This window comes from Drosophila arizonae, chromosome X (assembly GCF_054131065.1).
Source record: "Drosophila arizonae isolate 15081-1271.41 chromosome X, UAZ_ARI_1.0, whole genome shotgun sequence".
In the NCBI taxonomy this organism is placed as follows: Eukaryota; Metazoa; Arthropoda; class Insecta; order Diptera; family Drosophilidae; genus Drosophila; species Drosophila arizonae.
In genome coordinates this window covers 20,510,419-20,526,332 of record NC_142927.1, presented here as the reverse complement: position 1 = coordinate 20,526,332, position 15,914 = coordinate 20,510,419, and the positions used below count along the sequence as shown (strand labels likewise).

Genomic DNA, 15,914 nt, shown 5'->3' with positions numbered 1-15,914 from the left:
CCGCAATTGACTTTGTCGTTGGATGCCGGATGCCGAAGCCCCGTTACTCGCTGCTGCTGACCCACCCCCCTGCCGGCCATTACACCATCCTGGTCCACTTAATGGCGCCCAACATGCAATGGCTGCGGATAGAGATGCGGGCCTTAGGCCGTCCGTCCGCCTGTCCGTCTGTACGCTCGCCCGCTCGTCCGCTCGTCCGTCCGGCTTATTAAAAGCCGTTTTACACTAATACTAATTCATGGGCAAGCCGTTGCCCGTTTGTTTTTCGTTTGATTTACGCATTTTTGAAGGCATGCGACAAAAGTTGGAACTCGGACTTCAACTGGGAGTTGGAGTTGTAGTTGGACTTTGGGATTGGGATTGGGATTGGGAACGAGAGCAGCAACACCAGCAGCATCAGCATCAACAGCAGCTGCAGCTGGGCAAGCTGCATATTCCCCTGGGTGATAAGTAGTTGTTGATGATGATGCACAATGAGCACATCCGGCCCAGCGAGGGGTGGGAATAATGTGTATGTAAAGCAGACACAATTTAGGGTTAAACAAAAAAAAAAAAAATGGCACACAAACACACACACACAGAGAGAGAAGTAGAAGAGGAAGAAGCTGAACGAAAGTCAAAAACTCTTGATTCCCAAGCCAAAAGGCAAAACTATTTCACAATCCGTGCGGCAGGCAACACAGCGAATCCATTAAGAACATTTCAAATTCTTAAAAATTAGCACTCGACAAATAAGAATGGAAGAAGCAGAGCCAGATGAAGAGGTTTATACAGGGCATAAAGGGAGAGAGAAAGGAAGAGTAATTAATGGAATTTTTGAACTTTTAGTGCAAACGCTTCTTCAGTCTGCATAACACACGGCATTCATTTCATTTCATTTCTTTTCATTTGGTTTCATTGATGGAAGTTTCGCTCCTTCGACTTGCCACAGTGCCAGTTGCCACATGCCACATGGGCAGCAAAAAATAAATTTGTCGTCGTCGTTGTTGGCGTTTTTGCAGTTAGCCCGAAATAGAGCAATTTGCATTATTCGCATTCGAGCAGAATTCGCTTAATGAATTGCGCACAACTTGCCAAGAAATGTCTATCGAAACATTGCACACACACACACACACACACACACACACACACACACACACACACACACAAAAGAAAGAGCAGCAGCAACAATAACAGCTCAGATACAAAAAAAAAACTTACAGCAAAGCAACAATTGCATCAATTGCATTCATGACATGGGAATACCCTGTAGACCGAATGGGATGCAATCGGCTGTTTGCATCGCGTAACTGCCAAATCTTTATCAAATTTTCATATATCATATTTTTTTATCATATATAATATTTATACGTATATAAATATACAGAAATATATTTTTATTTTATTATATTTTTTTATTTTATTATATTCCTAAGAAAGTTTACTTTTCTGGAACTCGTTCTCTAAAATTTTTGAATTAAAATTAAATTAAAATTTTTAATTAAAAATATTTATTTCTAATGTATAAAATATGTTGAAAATAATAATTTAAATAAAAACAAAGTATATAACAAATATAATTAAATAAAAATTAAAAATAAAATTTTAAATTAAATTAAGTGAAAATTTTTAATTTATAAAAAAATATTCTATGAACATATTTAAAAAATTTATATATTAAAAAAATATATATAAAATAATAGAAAATAATATATATATTTTTTTAAATATAACTTATAATAAAATACCTTTTTTATATATAAAGTTAGTCTAAAAGATATTTAAATAAAAACTTGCACTGTTTCTTTTTCATGAAAAGCTCCACGATTCGGCTTGGGCTTCAGTTTGGTCTACGAAATCGAATCAGCATAAATTCAGTATAGCCTCATATTTAAGCTCCTCAAAATTCTTCCTTTGTAACTTAGATTTTTAAATCTATATAGTATATTTATATTTATTTATTTATTTAATTGTTACAGAGAATGAATTCTAAATAACAATTTAGTTTAGCAACAAATGCAATATTTATATATTATTTATAATATTATGGATAAAGCTATCAATTATTGATTATTTTCAACAGAATTAATTTAATTTTTTTTGTTTTCCAATTTTCAATTTTCACAAAATTTATCGCACATCTTTCTCTTAATTTTAAGTACAGAAATAGCTCGAAAGGGCTTTAAGCCTATTTAAAACTAACAAAATTTGTTGTTTGATGTTAATGCTAAGTCTCATGGGAATTTTTATAAATTCTCCACAAATAATCGAATTATTATAATCATATACAGAACTAAGCAAACTGAATGCATTTATTTGAGTATACTCCATAGAGAGCACGATCATCATGCGATATGTCTAGGTCTGCCACTTTGTCTAAAGGAACATATTATGCGCACATATCACACACATCGTAGACCGAATTCGAACACGAATTACGGCTAGGTATTTAAAGGGGTGTCACTGTCTTCCCTCTGTCTGTGTTAACTGTAATCGGAATGCGCTCATCTTCATCAGCGTGGCGGGCAAACGCACGGACGAACGAACGGACGAACGAACGGACGGACGGACGGACGGAAGGACTTTTGAGTTTGGTTGAGCACGACGGCTTTGCCCCATGTTCATTCGAAATGTTAATGCAAAATAGCATTTGCATTCATGCCGCTGCTGCTGCTGCTGTCCCCCTTCTTCTCCGCTGGCCTAGGCGCAGCCTCACCGCAGAGCCAACAGCTGTGCTGATTCGCAATTTTTCGTTGTCAAAAAAAAAAAAAAAAAAAAAAAAAAAATGGCCCATAACTCATGTCACCGTTGTGTTCATTAAATGCGAACTGACTGTGCGCCCACCCGTCTGGTCCTGCTGCTGCTGCTGCTCCTGATGCTGCTGAGGCTGGTGCTTGTTGCACCAGTTGTAGCCGCTTCACATTTTATTGTCTATGTGCGCATATGGTCAGCTCATTGTATAGTCGCTTATATTGCCATTATCATCATCATGTTGCGATTAATGCGGCCCTTCTCTATTCAGATGTGGAATTCATGTACGTGATACATCTATCACGGCGCACACGTCGCATCGCCTGCCGTCGCATCGCATCGCGTTTCGTTTCGTTTCTTTTCCTTTTTCTCTGGGGGGGTGGGTGTGAAATTGTTTTGGGACGTGGAATCGAGCACCCATTTGCCATTTGTCTGCCCTGCTGGTGCTGTTGATGGTGCTAGTGCTACCCACCACTTTTCATAATATCCCAAAATGTAATTATATATGTATGTACGGTGTGTGTATGTATGTATGCATGTACATATGTATATATGAGGGCATTAACGCATTTTCGAAAGCAATACGCGTTAAGCTGCTGCAAGTTCATCAAAATGTTATGGGGCGATGATTACAAAGCAACATTTTGAGATATAGTCAACAGCAGGTGCGGGCCACCCCAAAGGGGAAGTTAATTGAGAGCATGCGGCAGATTTCTTGTAAATTGATTTATGTATAAATGAATCAGTGGCACCCTAATCAAGTCTTTCTTTCACTCAGGCACTTGAATGAGGATTATCCTATTATTTGTTTTAATTAGAATACTACTTTAATAAATATTACTACTACTACTTTAAATAATATAAAAGATTCAAGCGCGTCATTTATTTAAATGACGAAAATAAAAATATTTTTTTATTTTATTTATTTTTTTTTTTTATTATTATTATAGGTATTTTATGAATATTTACATTTTAATATAATCTATAAATATATGTCTTTTAATTAACTACTAAAACTATCCAACATAATACGATTCAAAATTATAATTTTTCCCGCCATCACTGACCACTTATCGAAACTACAACCCATCGATAGTTAGTACGTCAATAATTATCAAGGAATTTTCAACACTGTGAATTTTATTCGATATTTAGCTACACTTGAATTACGTTCATTTTTATTCATTTCTATTCCTTAATTTTTTGTGTGCATGCTTCAATTCCATTATTTGGGGACGGTGAACAAAAAAGAAAAACAAGATTAGAAGTGTCGCCAATATAATTGACATTGCACAGATTGTAAGTGAACAACATTATAATTAGCACTGTAAGTAAAGATATTAACAACATAATCGCTTACCGCGGAGCGTGCAAAACGACGTCTACGTTTTGTTGTGGTAGTAAAGAAAAAGAATAATAAAAGAGGAAGCAAAAGAGCCGCTGCTTTGAAATTGAGCGTGTTTATACGTGAATGTGATTGTGTGAGTGTGTGTATAGTTTGTGCATACTTGTCTTGTTCCTTTTCGTGTCAAAATCAGTGCATCATAGAGAAAAAACAGTGAGGCTAAAGGAAGCATAGCCAAAGTGAAGATCAGGTAATTCGCCAATCGGCTACATTGTTTTGCCATTAGAGATGGACGCATGTCGCTAATTACATATTTACATATAATCGATATACGAAATCTTCATGATACACAACATGAACAAATACATTCATAGACAATACACATTCAATGAATGAACTATAAATTGAGCGGTAAATTGTATGTAATTTACAATCATCAAACAGCTGTTTGTTTTGAAATCTGAGTCAATTTGTTGTTTATTTATGAAGTCTTTTCGCGCTGCTCTACTCTAAATACTATATAATATATAGATGTATGTATTTAGTTCCCATTTTATTTATTAAAGTGCGCCTTTACGACATGCGTCTAGCTCTAATTCTGGTTGGACTAGTTATTAATCCGTCCCATATTACAGATCTTTTTGAAAAAAATGAGCTATTTAACCAGCGAGCCGGTGCCGCCTGGATTTGAGGACGAAATGGCGCGAGCAGCGGTTATACAGAAGCAAATTGATAACTACAAAGGTGGCGCTCTCATCGGCACCGAATACGTGGTGGAGCTGCACGAGAACGGTCAAGTGCATCCCGATTATTTTTGCGTACTGTGCAACACATGCAACGACAGCTGTTCCATATTCACACACTGGACCTCGGTTACCCATCGGGCTAACTATCTGAAGAAACACTTTCAGAAGGCCTACGACAAGCTGCAGCAGCTGCGCCGCTCATCCAGCAACACCAGCAGCGACATGTGCTCCGCCATCGCCAAATTGGTGCAACTGATAGAGCAGCAATGCGGTCGCAGCATTCACCATTTGGCTGTGGATGGCGATGATTTTCGTCGCTTTCGTTCTAAGATTTGTTCACAGGTACGCGATCACTTTCATTTCGATGAATGCACCGGCGTCGATTTTGTCGATGAAGTGCGTAAAATCGTACAGGACATGAAGCCAACGGATCTGCTCAAGCCGAAAAAGAATTTAAATGATCGCAAATCGGAGTCTTCGACCATTGCACTGGATGCCATCTCCAGTGATGACGATGAGAATTTTGCTGTCACAGCGCTGGCTCAGACGTCGCAACAGCCAAAGAAGGCGCGCAAAAAGCAGGAGGAACAAATGCCGGCATACAGGGCCGCGAATCGCTCACCGCCTGTGGGTAAAGATCTGACACCCATTGCCGGCAATACGGCTCCAGCAGAACCCGTCAAGCTGCCGACGCCCAAGCAGCTATCGTTGCAGGCATCGCACATTGCCCAGGAGCGCTATAAATGGGAGAAGTTTCGCTGCCTGCTGGAGCTGCAGCTAAAGAAGTTGCGCGACGAAACCGAGACGTACGAATCGAATCCGGAGAAGCATCCCGACTATTCCGAAGAATGGAAACTGTTCTGGAATCGACGCTATAAGCAGCTACAGGAGGAAAAGAAATGTGATCCGAATAGCTACGACTACAAGCCCGAGTGGATCGCGTACTGGAAGGACAGACGGGTCGAGCTCTTCAACATTGCCGTCAACAAGATCAAAAAGGAGCTCAAGGAGAAGTTCAAACTTGGCGACGAGGACGAAGAGAACACCAAGGAGCTGATGGATCGCTACAAGATACGTGTGAACAGTCCCAAAAGTACCACCGAAGTGGCTGCAGGCACAGCTGGAGCTGCCATTGCCGCGAGCGGACGTCGCAAGAACAGCTATCGTGGCTCCAGTACTCGATCCAACAGCCGGCCTGTTGGCATCGAAGCTGTCATCGACATTAGCGATGACGATCAGCAGCCACCAGCTGCTCCAACGACACGCACCAGTCGCCGTCCAAACTATACACGCTCGATCTCGCGCAGCTCGTCGCCCAAACGTGGCCGGCCAGGGCCGGGACGCTTAGGTCGTCGTTCGCGCACCCGTTCACCAATCGGCTCCAGAAGGCGACCACGCTCACGCTCCAGATCGCGTTCGGCTCACCGGCGCTCGCGTTCGCCGTATAGCCGAGGCCGTGAGCGATCGTTGCATTCGCGCGGCCGCGACGATTACAGTGAGAGAGGCCGTGAGAGAAGCGGCGATTACTATAGGCAGAGAAGCGGCAGTTATTCGCGCTCCTCGCGCAACTATGAGCCTATCGAGTCATTCCGTGTACTGGACTCGCGCCTCTATCCGGAATATAGTCATCACGGACAGCGTTCAACATCGCCGACGGGCACAGTCATATCGGATTCGGGCAAGGAGCCGGAGCCAGCCGAAGAGAACGAGGGACCGCTGACCGTGGTCAGTGTGCTGCGCATGCTATCCGCATTAGAGGATCAGTTGGGCAGTCTGGGCCCCAAGGCTCTCAATTTGCTGAGCAAAGCGCTGGCCATGGAGAAAATCAAGCCGAACGCTGCCGACGATCTCTTATTGAACGAGGACAATTGCGTCTTCCTGGAGACCACCAAGGAGAAGCTAAAGGGTATACTCATTGCCGAAGTGCTCGATGATCCGCAAAAAGTGCGCGTTGTGAAAAAGTTAATCAGCAATATAGCCACCATCATCTTCCAGGTGACCTCCAGAGGTAAGTTCATTACGATATCAATACCCAAATCCTGTCACTTTACAGAGGCCAATCCAATAGTCCGGGATGAGGGTAAGTATTGTGTCTTTGCTCGTTACCGGCGTAAGGCGTGGGTAGAGCTCGCTCGGACAGTTGCGCACACTTGGGCTGAATATTTTCATTGCCAAGAGCCGAAAAAAAAAAAGCAACGATTCATCCAAAATCCTCTCTTGGTAAGCTGGAAATATTCAATACCTTCTATGCGAACTGTTTGATTGGCTCACCCTTGCTATATCGAAATACGTTTAAGCAGCTCGAACTTTCAGTTTTCGCGCTTGTCCTTACGTTCGTTCCGGTTTTGATTATCTTGAATTAGTTATAATTCGGAAAACTTTTTTATGCGTATACCATAAGTAATTCGCCAAGCCTTTTTATTCGTGTGCTATGTGTAATTCTATTGTAAGTTATCTTGAGCTATTGGGCCATGTCTGGGATATTAAACATGTCTCTCTTTATCTATAAGCTTACATGCTTAGGATATTATTCATATATTCATATTGTCTCCTTTCGCATTTAAGAACAATTTTCGCACTTATAATTATCGATTACAATATTATCGATCAGTTTTTATATCTAATCTATTCTAATCTAATATATATGTATAAATATTATATCTGTTTGATGTAATATATTCAAATGCCTTACAAGATCTTCTGGTTAGTTCAGCTTGAACTGAAAATTTAATATATATACTATATAGTGTATATATTGCATATGAAGTTTGTTCCTCCTCAACGCCTATTCTCTTTTTTATTAAGCAAAATATAAAATAATATTCAAAATAAGAATTTGAATCAAAATCCTGATATTTCTTGATGATCTAAAAAGTTCTTAGAACAATTTTGGCATATTTTATATGATATATACCGTACATATTTGGGTATATTTTTGCATACATATATGTATTTATATATAGTTGCCTATATATCTGACGGTATTTTACTTGTCTATGCCCCGTTACGAGTTTTTTTTTTTTTTTTTTTTTTGGGAGCTCTACGTTAGCTCTCCCGGTTCAGTGTTACGTTTCGCATCAGCGTCTTTGAGGTTGGTTAGTGCTCAAAGTGTTAAAAAGAAATGAAAATGATAAATGAAAAAGCAAAGCAGCTAAATAATAATAATATTTAATTAATTAATTACAAAAATATAATAAATAAATCAAGGACACATGTCCTGGTTTAGTGTTCGCTGTCAAAATCGGCTGGATGCGTCGCATTCTCTCATCCGCTCTCAAGTATGAATTGATGTAAGATATAAGTAAATTTTTTTTTTGTTTTTTTTCTTTGACTTTTCGACAGAGATTTTCTAATATTTGAATGTAATCATAAATGAATTAATGTTGTTTTTTATGTTGCTCCTTCCTTTTCACCCACACAATACGCACACACGCACACAAACACACCTATAAACCAGGTGTTCAAGAGGTACATGACCATGAGCCGAAGCAAACGGATTTGCCCAAAAAGAAGGAGTACCAGCTGCCCTTCGATAGACAGCTCGTCTCGTCGAAACTGGCCAGCGAACTGGTGATGAATGGCATGGACAGCTTGAGCACCGATGATATGAACAAATTGGTGCACTTCTTCACGCTGCTGGTGAAGACGGATCACAGCCGTCGCCAGGCCGATAAAAGCAGCGGTCTCAGCTTTGGCGAGGTGCCGCTCCGCCTGGGACTCGCCAATTACGGTAATGATGCTCATGAGGGCAACATCAGTGGCAGCAGCAGCGGTGGCGGCGGCGGCGGTGGCGTTGGCAGTGGCATCGGCGTGCTGGACATTGATATTGGTGAGCTAATGAAGGAGGTGGAGCATCAGCTGGCGAAGGAGACTGGCAACGATCTGACCACCAAGGCAGCCACCAACGATGCTAGCAACAATATGGAATCGCTCACCGATTCCGATTTGCAGACTCTGCTGCAGAACTTCAAGTTTCTGTCCAACGAGGAGCAGGTGCATCTGATTGGCCATCTGCGCAAGCTGGAGAAATTGGATCCGGCACGCGTTGAGCGTTTGCGCAAATACGTGAACATTGCCGAGCTGAGCAGCGATGGCGAATCCTGCAGCGATTATCTCTCCCGTGTTGTGGCCAACGGTCGGCCCATAGTCGGCAGCTCTCGCGGTGGTGCTGGTGGTGTTGGTGACGATCGTGTGGATGCTGCCGTTGCTGCTGCAGTTCGTCGCAAGAGCCTGGAGCGTGAACAGCCGTCGTCGGCGAAACTACAGCGTCGCATGGACGTGCGCAATTCACCCAAATTCATACTGGATGATGATGACGATGATGATTACAATTTCGATGATCTGGTGATGAAGGCGAACAGCTCGAATGGCAACAAGAAGAAGGCCACGCCCATGCGGCCCATTGTGCCGGCAGCAATGTCACCCAATGCGCTGACCTTCAAGCCGGCGGCATCAAAGATTTCCCTAAAGGACACCGAGAACATCATTGCCAATCTGATGGGCACACTGACCAGCAATACCAACCAGGCAAACAGCGCTGCCAAGTCACAGCAGCAGCAGCAGCAGCAGCAACACCATCAACAGCAGCAGCAGATGCGTGGGATCTCACAGCAGCGCCAACAGCCGCACCAACAACAACAACCACCACAACAACAACAACAACAACCACCGCTGCAGCCCACACAATTTGGCAACATGAATGGAGAAGTTGGTAGCAGCTCGGCAATAGTAGCTACTGGCAATGATGGCTATTATAACTTTGGCAACGATCAGCTGTCTGGCGGTCCCAGCTATCCAAACATGCCACACCAACAGCAGCAGCTGCCACAACAACAACAACAACAGCAGCAGCAACCTTATAACATGGGCAACTACAATGCATACGGTCCGCCCAACGGTGGCTATGGTGGCCCAATGAATCCCTGGGGAGCCAATGGACCGCCGCAGCCGTTTAACAACATGCCACCGAACTTCTTGCCACAGCCGCCACAGCAGCAGCCGCCGCACTATAATAACATTTTTGGCCGTCATCATTGAGTGCGCCGCAACGAGTTCTGCCAATTGTTGTATAAATAATAAACGAAACCTTGATAGGAATTAAGCTTTTTATCGCCCTTAGCTTATAGACTGTTTCGGAACGATACCGATCATATATATATCTATATATATACATATGCATATATATATATTTGAACAAATATCGTGTATATATGTATGCAGATACTGTATATATTTTAGTCACAATCCAAGTCAAAGCATCACCCGCAAATAAAGCAACTTTTTTTTTACATTTGTACATAATTTGAATTAAAACTGAAATTGAATGCAATTGGGCCTAGAATAATTGTTTAACTATTGTTGTATATATTTATTTAACTAGTCTTAAGTGCAATAATCAAATTAGGTCTAGAAACTAGTCTTCCATTAGCTCCGGATGATGCAGATCGTGGCGCGTCCGTTGAGCTAGCCTTTGGAGCAGATCTCACATGGAGATGGCTGTGGAGCTAAGGCAATTTAATTTGGTCCTCTAATCGATACTAGGCAGATAATCATATATGGATAGTGTACTCGAATCGATTTTCGTAGTGAAAATAGATCGTACTTGGAGTGATCTACTACTACATATACCATAACCATGCCATTGCTCCCTGTTGCGGCCAATTGGAATTCTTAAGTTAACGAAGTCAAGCCGTATTCTTTAATAGTCTTACAAATTTACTGTATATATACTATATATGGTATACCTATATCATTATTTTGTCCACGAGTTATGTTAAGCTAACTGTGTCTTACATATTTATATATTTAAATTATTCCTCAAACGTATCAGCCGATATATTTTATTCTTAATGTTTAAATAAAATCATTTCACATAATCTGCGCACGATGTGAACAAATGGACTACATATATATCTGTAAATATCTAAATAATAGTTGAACTAGAGAAATTAAGTTGCTAAATCAAGTACAGGGTATCTGCAAGTCGCGTGCTCCTTAACAAGTGACAAAACATAATAATTGATTTTAATATTTAATTAAGTTTTTTTTTATGTTTTGCATTTTTGCTAAAACCTAAAATTTGTATTATTCAGTGAATTTAATTTAACATTTTCAATTTGCAACACTTGCAACATGTTTGCGCCTCAGTTGCAATGGGGCAGAGTCATGAAGTTGATGGACAGCGATTTGATGATTTGTGTGATTTCATCTTGGAGCACCTGATGCAGTGTTACGCCCGTATGCTTGTAGACCCAATAGCCGTTAGTTTGGCCCGGTGGAACAACATAATCGAAGCGTTTGGGTCCGGTTGTGGGCGAGCTTAACCAGATTTGTTTGTTGGGTCGCTGCCGATTGATCACATAGACACCATAATCAGTGCCCAGATTAACACTCAGCACACCATCCTGCAAACGTGAAATATTAATGAAGGTAGGTATAGTTAATATGGAGTCCAATCCCTCGCGCTTACCCCAAAGATCACATCGGCGCCGCTCAGTTCTGTTGCATTCTCAATGAGTTCGTCGAAGTAGTCGGACAGTGAATTCAATGTCTCCGTACAGACACGGTCATATAGCACGTCATCCACAACGTAGTCCGCCACGAGCTGGTTGCTGCAGTGCCGACATGCTCTGCCATTACCAATCCCATGGCCCCTGCTGCTGTCGCTGTCCACCGACGAGGGCGTGAAGTTGCGACGAACAAGTGCCGAGATATGATTGGAGCGGTGAGTCCTCCTGATTGCCTGCCCGACACGTATAAATAAACGTATTCTCTCCATTCTATAAAACCCAAAAGCTATGCGTTTTATTTACAATAAAAATATATATTACGAATTATATTATTTTTGGTAAACTTCTGCTCCCGTCTAGTGTTGAAAGTAAACTGATTGAGTAAGATTTTAGTCTAGTCCAGGTCGGGGACGAGGAGTCAAGGCATCCTATGATCAACGAGAATATCTAATACATTTGCTAAGTATCAACAACAAAGTGTTTCTTTACAAAACAAAACATTTCTTTTCCCAAAATACATAATTTGTTGCAAACATTACGTATTGGATTGACCGGTGCTACAGCTGGTACATTCCGTTATGAACTAGTTCATATGAGAACGTGCATACTATGAACTTATGAACGAACTTTTCATTCATTATAAAGCATTTAGAGATAATATAAGTTCAGATATTTATCAACATAAACAATTTCTTTTACTAAATAATAAATAATGATATTAATCCATATTAGTTTATAACATTTTAATATATGCATATAATCCTCAAGAATTATTTAAAAAAATAATCCTAATACAACTGTTGTTTCTCTTAATGAATGTTGCGATAAAAATAAGTTACTTAATAAAATAATTACATATTTGCCACACAACTAAAATATGCATAATAATTTCATCAAATTGAATCGAAATTCAGTGCTGTGAAACACGCGAATATGGCATGAAAACTATCGGCTAGCGATTGTTATGACGCGTTGCATGCTATCTCCAATTTTCAGTATAGAGAAAAACCCATCAATGGCGTCCGCGTGAATTAAACTCGATTTTGTTGTTGTTTTTGCTTTGGAAATCTATGCAAAACACAATTCACGCTCAAAAAAGTTACAAAATATAACTATATATATGTTACTAAACATGGCGCTGCCCAGCAACTACAAACAAATCGCTGTTGGGGCACCATCAGGGCCGGCAACTCCGATACCAAGCGGCGGGGCCGGTGGCGGCGGTGGTGGTGGTGGCGGCAGTGGCAGTAGCCGGTCTCGTTCCTCTGGCGGTGGTGCTGCTGGTGATAGGAATAAGGATCAGACGCCCATATTTACGCATAGTAATTATGGAAATCCGGCGTTCACGCCACAAAAAGTGACCAAATCATCGAGCAGCAAGACGCAAACCGAATCCCGGTTACCAAAGCCACCGAAGCCGCCAGAGAAACCAATTTTACCCTATATGAGGTACTCGAAACGTGTGTGGGACAGCGTAAAGGCACAGCATCCGGAACTGAAGCTATGGGAGCTGGGGAAGAAGATTGGCGTCATGTGGAAGCAGCTGAGCGAGGAAGAGCGCACCGAATATATCGACGAGTACGAGGCCGAGAAGCTGGAGTATGAGAAGGCATTGAAGGCATATCATCAGACGCCCGCCTACCAGGCTTACATATCGGCCAAGTCCAAGGTGAAACCTGAGATAACCGATGTCCATGAGACGCCGTCGCGTGGCGGCGGCAGTAAAAGCCAACACGAGCGCCGCATCGACATACAGCCGGCAGAGGATGAGGACGATCTGGATGAAGGATACACGGCCAAGCATATGGCCTATGCGCGCTATTTGCGCAACCATCGGCTAATCAACGAGATCTTCTCGGAGGCCGTGGTGCCCGACGTACGCTCCGTGGTGACCACCCAACGGATGCAGGTGCTTAAGCGTCAGGTCAGTTCCTTGACCATGCACCAAACCAAGCTAGAGGCTGAGCTGCAGCAGATGGAGGAAAAGTTCGAGGCGAAAAAGCAACGAATGCTCGAGTCGAGCGATGCCTTCCAAGAGGAGCTCAAGCGCCACTGCAAGCCCGCCGTGGACGAGGACACATTTCAGAAAATGGTGCATCGCATGTACGAGGACTTCAAGCGGGGCCAGCGCATCGAGGAGGGGCCCAATCGCAAGGAGGATGCAGCGCAACAGCAGCAGGCGCCACAGTCGCAGCCGGCGGCACCCGAGGCGAGTGTTGCACCCAAACCGGAGCCGGTGAAACCGCCCGTTGTGGTGGCGCCAGCACCGCCGCCGCAGCCACAGCCGCAACCGGCGCCTGTGCATGAGTTGGCCAGCAAAACGGATCCGGAGCCCATGGACATTGAGCCGTCGCCAAAGCCTTCAGTGCCACCGCCGCCGCCGCCCTCGAAGCACGACAAACTGGATTTGCCGCCGGTGCCGCTGAATGAATCCATCAAAGACCCGATGAAACCGGCGCCACCCACGGTGCTGGCCATGCCGGGCAAAGCGACCACGCCCACAGCCACGCCTGCGGCAACACCACCGCCGCCCCCGCTAAACAATGAGCCGCCAGCGACGACGCCAACGCCGCCGCCTCCGCAGCCGCAGCCGCAGCAGCAACAGCAGCAGCAGCAGCAACAACAACCACCGACAGCTGCAGCAGCTCCGCAAATGCATCCACATGCGCATGTAGGTGGCCCACCGCCTCCACACATGGCGCCCCAGCAGCAACAGCAGCAGCAGCCGCCTCAGCAGCCACCACCTGGCGGCATGCCTGGTCTGCCACCGCCGTTGCCCCACATGGGCTATGCCAACTATGGTGGACCCGGTCCCGGCCAGCACTCGCACACGCACTACTACCAGCCGCAGTATGGACCGCACTCGAGACCGCAGCCCTACTACACGCACCTACCGCCCTATCAGCCCTATTCGCCGCTGCACTTTACCAGCGCTCGGGAGCATGGCGGCGTCAGTGGACCACCTGGTGCGGCACAGCAACAACAACAGCAGCAGCAGCAGCAGCCTCCACCGCCACCACAGCAACAACAGCAGCAGCCGCAGCCACAACAACAACCACCACCACAGCAACCGCCGCCGGGACACATGCACGAATCGGCGCCAGGTCCGGGCGCGGTTTATGCAGCACAACAACAGCCGCCGCCACCACAACAACCGCATGCGCTACCCCAACCCCCACAGCTACAGGCGACCCAACCTCCGCCAACTGCAGCAGCAGCAGCAGCGCCGCCCCCAACAGCAGCCGCTCCAGGGCCAGCCGGAGCAGCAGCAGCTGCACCACCACCCCTGAGTGGAACGCCTGCCTCACAGCCGCCACCGCCGCCGGCGCCGACGTCAGCAAATGATGCGGCATCGAAGCCCGACTCGGACAAGCACGAAGCGGACTAGGGACAAGCATCAGCCAAATCACTAGAGGCACATTTCAACCATCTACGCATACTCGCTCCAATCCAATCACTCGCATGTGTGTGTTGTAAATTAGACTCCCCATCAATGTACAGCGCACCATAATAGTGAAGCAAAAAAAAAAAAAAAACATTTAGTCTTAAGTTAAAAAAGTATATTCAATTTTTTTTTTTATTGCATTTCTACCAGATTTATTAAATAATTATTTTATTTCGCGTCATATTACAATTTAAAATTAAACATTTATAAATACGTGCGAAAGTAGATATTTAAGTCAATTTCTATGTAAAAAATAAAATAAAAATAATAAAAAAGTAAATGATCCGCTTTTTTTTTTTTTTTTTTTTAAGCGAAAGTTGATATTCTGGCAAATAAAAAAAAAAAAAATTAAAACGGGAAGTATCGCCTGTGTAAGCTCACCTATATCGATAGCTAACGAGAAAAGAAACTTTCCGATATTTCGATGCTTTTTGTTAAGTATCGCGGCGACTGTTGTTTTGTTTTTATTTCACAGCGTTTCATTGGCCGAGCAAAGTGCATTTAATGCAATATCTGGGAAAGGCAAGGTCGGTGCCCTATCGTTGGCTACTCACTCGCAATTTAATACTTGTTGCTGCTACGGCCGCCGTCACAAGCCGCACGGCCTTTGCAACAAACGCTTGCAGTACATCCGGCAATAGCTCCTCCATTGGCAACCAAAACCAAATAAATAATAATAAACTAAGCAATATGGATTCAGATCCTGTTTATGTAGCAGGCAGCAGTTCCGTTGCCTTTGTGACAACACCCGACAAGGAGTCTGCAAAGAAACTGGCGCACGGCATCATCCAACGGAAACTTGCAGCCTGTGTGAATATAATACCGCAAATTGAGTCCATCTATATGTGGGAAGGTAAGGTGAACGAGGATAATGAGTATCTTATGATGATCAAGACACGCACCACCCGCATTGATGAGCTGAGCAAGTTTGTGCGCGAGAATCATCCATATAGCGTGGCGGAGGTAATATCGCTGCCCATACAGGCAGGAAATCCACCATATCTGAATTGGATAAGCCAAACTGTACCCGATGGACAATGAAAGAAGAAAGAAAAAGAGAACGAAAATTAATAAACGATTAAGTTCATTACGTTAAAACTAACTGTTGTTTTATTTTCGCCGCCATTGGCGGGAGTTGC

The 15,914-nt window shown here is 43.5% G+C and overlaps 4 protein-coding genes across 5 annotated transcripts; 3 read left to right on the top strand and 1 right to left on the bottom strand.

The window, feature by feature from the left end:
- Positions 1–3,865: 3,865 nt before the first annotated feature.
- LOC108619021 (uncharacterized protein CG7065) lies at positions 3,866–10,729 on the top strand. Of its 2 annotated transcripts, none has more exons than XM_018015305.2 (3): positions 3,866–4,325; positions 4,711–6,829; positions 8,279–10,729. In XM_018015305.2, the coding sequence occupies exons 2-3, from the start codon at positions 4,726–4,728 to the stop codon at positions 9,856–9,858; spliced, it is 3,684 nt and encodes a 1,227-aa protein (XP_017870794.1). In that variant the 5' UTR covers positions 3,866–4,325; positions 4,711–4,725; the 3' UTR covers positions 9,859–10,729. The 2 variants fall into 2 exon arrangements, with proteins under 2 accessions (XP_017870794.1, XP_089330701.1); XM_089474575.1 differs by lacking the exon at positions 3,866–4,325 and adding an exon at positions 4,420–4,608.
- A 110-nt stretch (positions 10,730–10,839) lies between these two features.
- Positions 10,840–11,899, bottom strand: fh (frataxin). The gene is made up of 2 exons (XM_018015327.2): positions 11,291–11,899; positions 10,840–11,225 (listed from the first exon to the last, which is right to left on the bottom strand). The coding sequence occupies exons 1-2, from the start codon at positions 11,597–11,599 to the stop codon at positions 10,965–10,967; spliced, it is 570 nt and encodes a 189-aa protein (XP_017870816.1). The 5' UTR covers positions 11,600–11,899; the 3' UTR covers positions 10,840–10,964.
- Positions 11,900–12,002: 103 nt separating this feature from the next.
- Bap111 (Brahma associated protein 111kD) lies at positions 12,003–15,055 on the top strand. The gene has a single exon (XM_018015313.2). It carries the CDS (start codon positions 12,451–12,453, stop codon positions 14,716–14,718), a length of 2,268 nt encoding a protein of 755 aa, XP_017870802.1. The 5' UTR covers positions 12,003–12,450; the 3' UTR covers positions 14,719–15,055.
- Positions 15,056–15,182: 127 nt separating this feature from the next.
- LOC108620197 (uncharacterized) lies at positions 15,183–15,873 on the top strand. Its single transcript, XM_018017098.2, has one exon. The coding sequence runs from the start codon at positions 15,280–15,282 to the stop codon at positions 15,814–15,816; it is 537 nt and encodes a 178-aa protein (XP_017872587.1). The 5' UTR covers positions 15,183–15,279; the 3' UTR covers positions 15,817–15,873.
- The last annotated feature ends 41 nt before the right edge of the window (positions 15,874–15,914 follow it).

Excerpts from the sequence above, each read along its gene's own strand:
- LOC108619021 (XM_018015305.2), top strand. The coding sequence starts at position 4,726 with ATGAGCTATTTAACCAGCGAGCCGGTGCCGCCTGGATTTGAGGACGAA. Across the intron at positions 6,830-8,278 it reads CTTCCAGGTGACCTCCAGAG|GTGTTCAAGAGGTACATGAC; the intron begins GTAAGTTCATTA and ends CCTATAAACCAG.
- LOC108620197 (XM_018017098.2), top strand. The coding sequence starts at position 15,280 with ATGCAATATCTGGGAAAGGCAAGGTCGGTGCCCTATCGTTGGCTACTC.
- Bap111 (XM_018015313.2), top strand. The coding sequence starts at position 12,451 with ATGTTACTAAACATGGCGCTGCCCAGCAACTACAAACAAATCGCTGTT.
- fh (XM_018015327.2), bottom strand. The coding sequence starts at position 11,599 with ATGGAGAGAATACGTTTATTTATACGTGTCGGGCAGGCAATCAGGAGG. Across the intron at positions 11,226-11,290 it reads GCGCCGATGTGATCTTTGGG|GATGGTGTGCTGAGTGTTAA; the intron begins GTAAGCGCGAGG and ends TCACGTTTGCAG.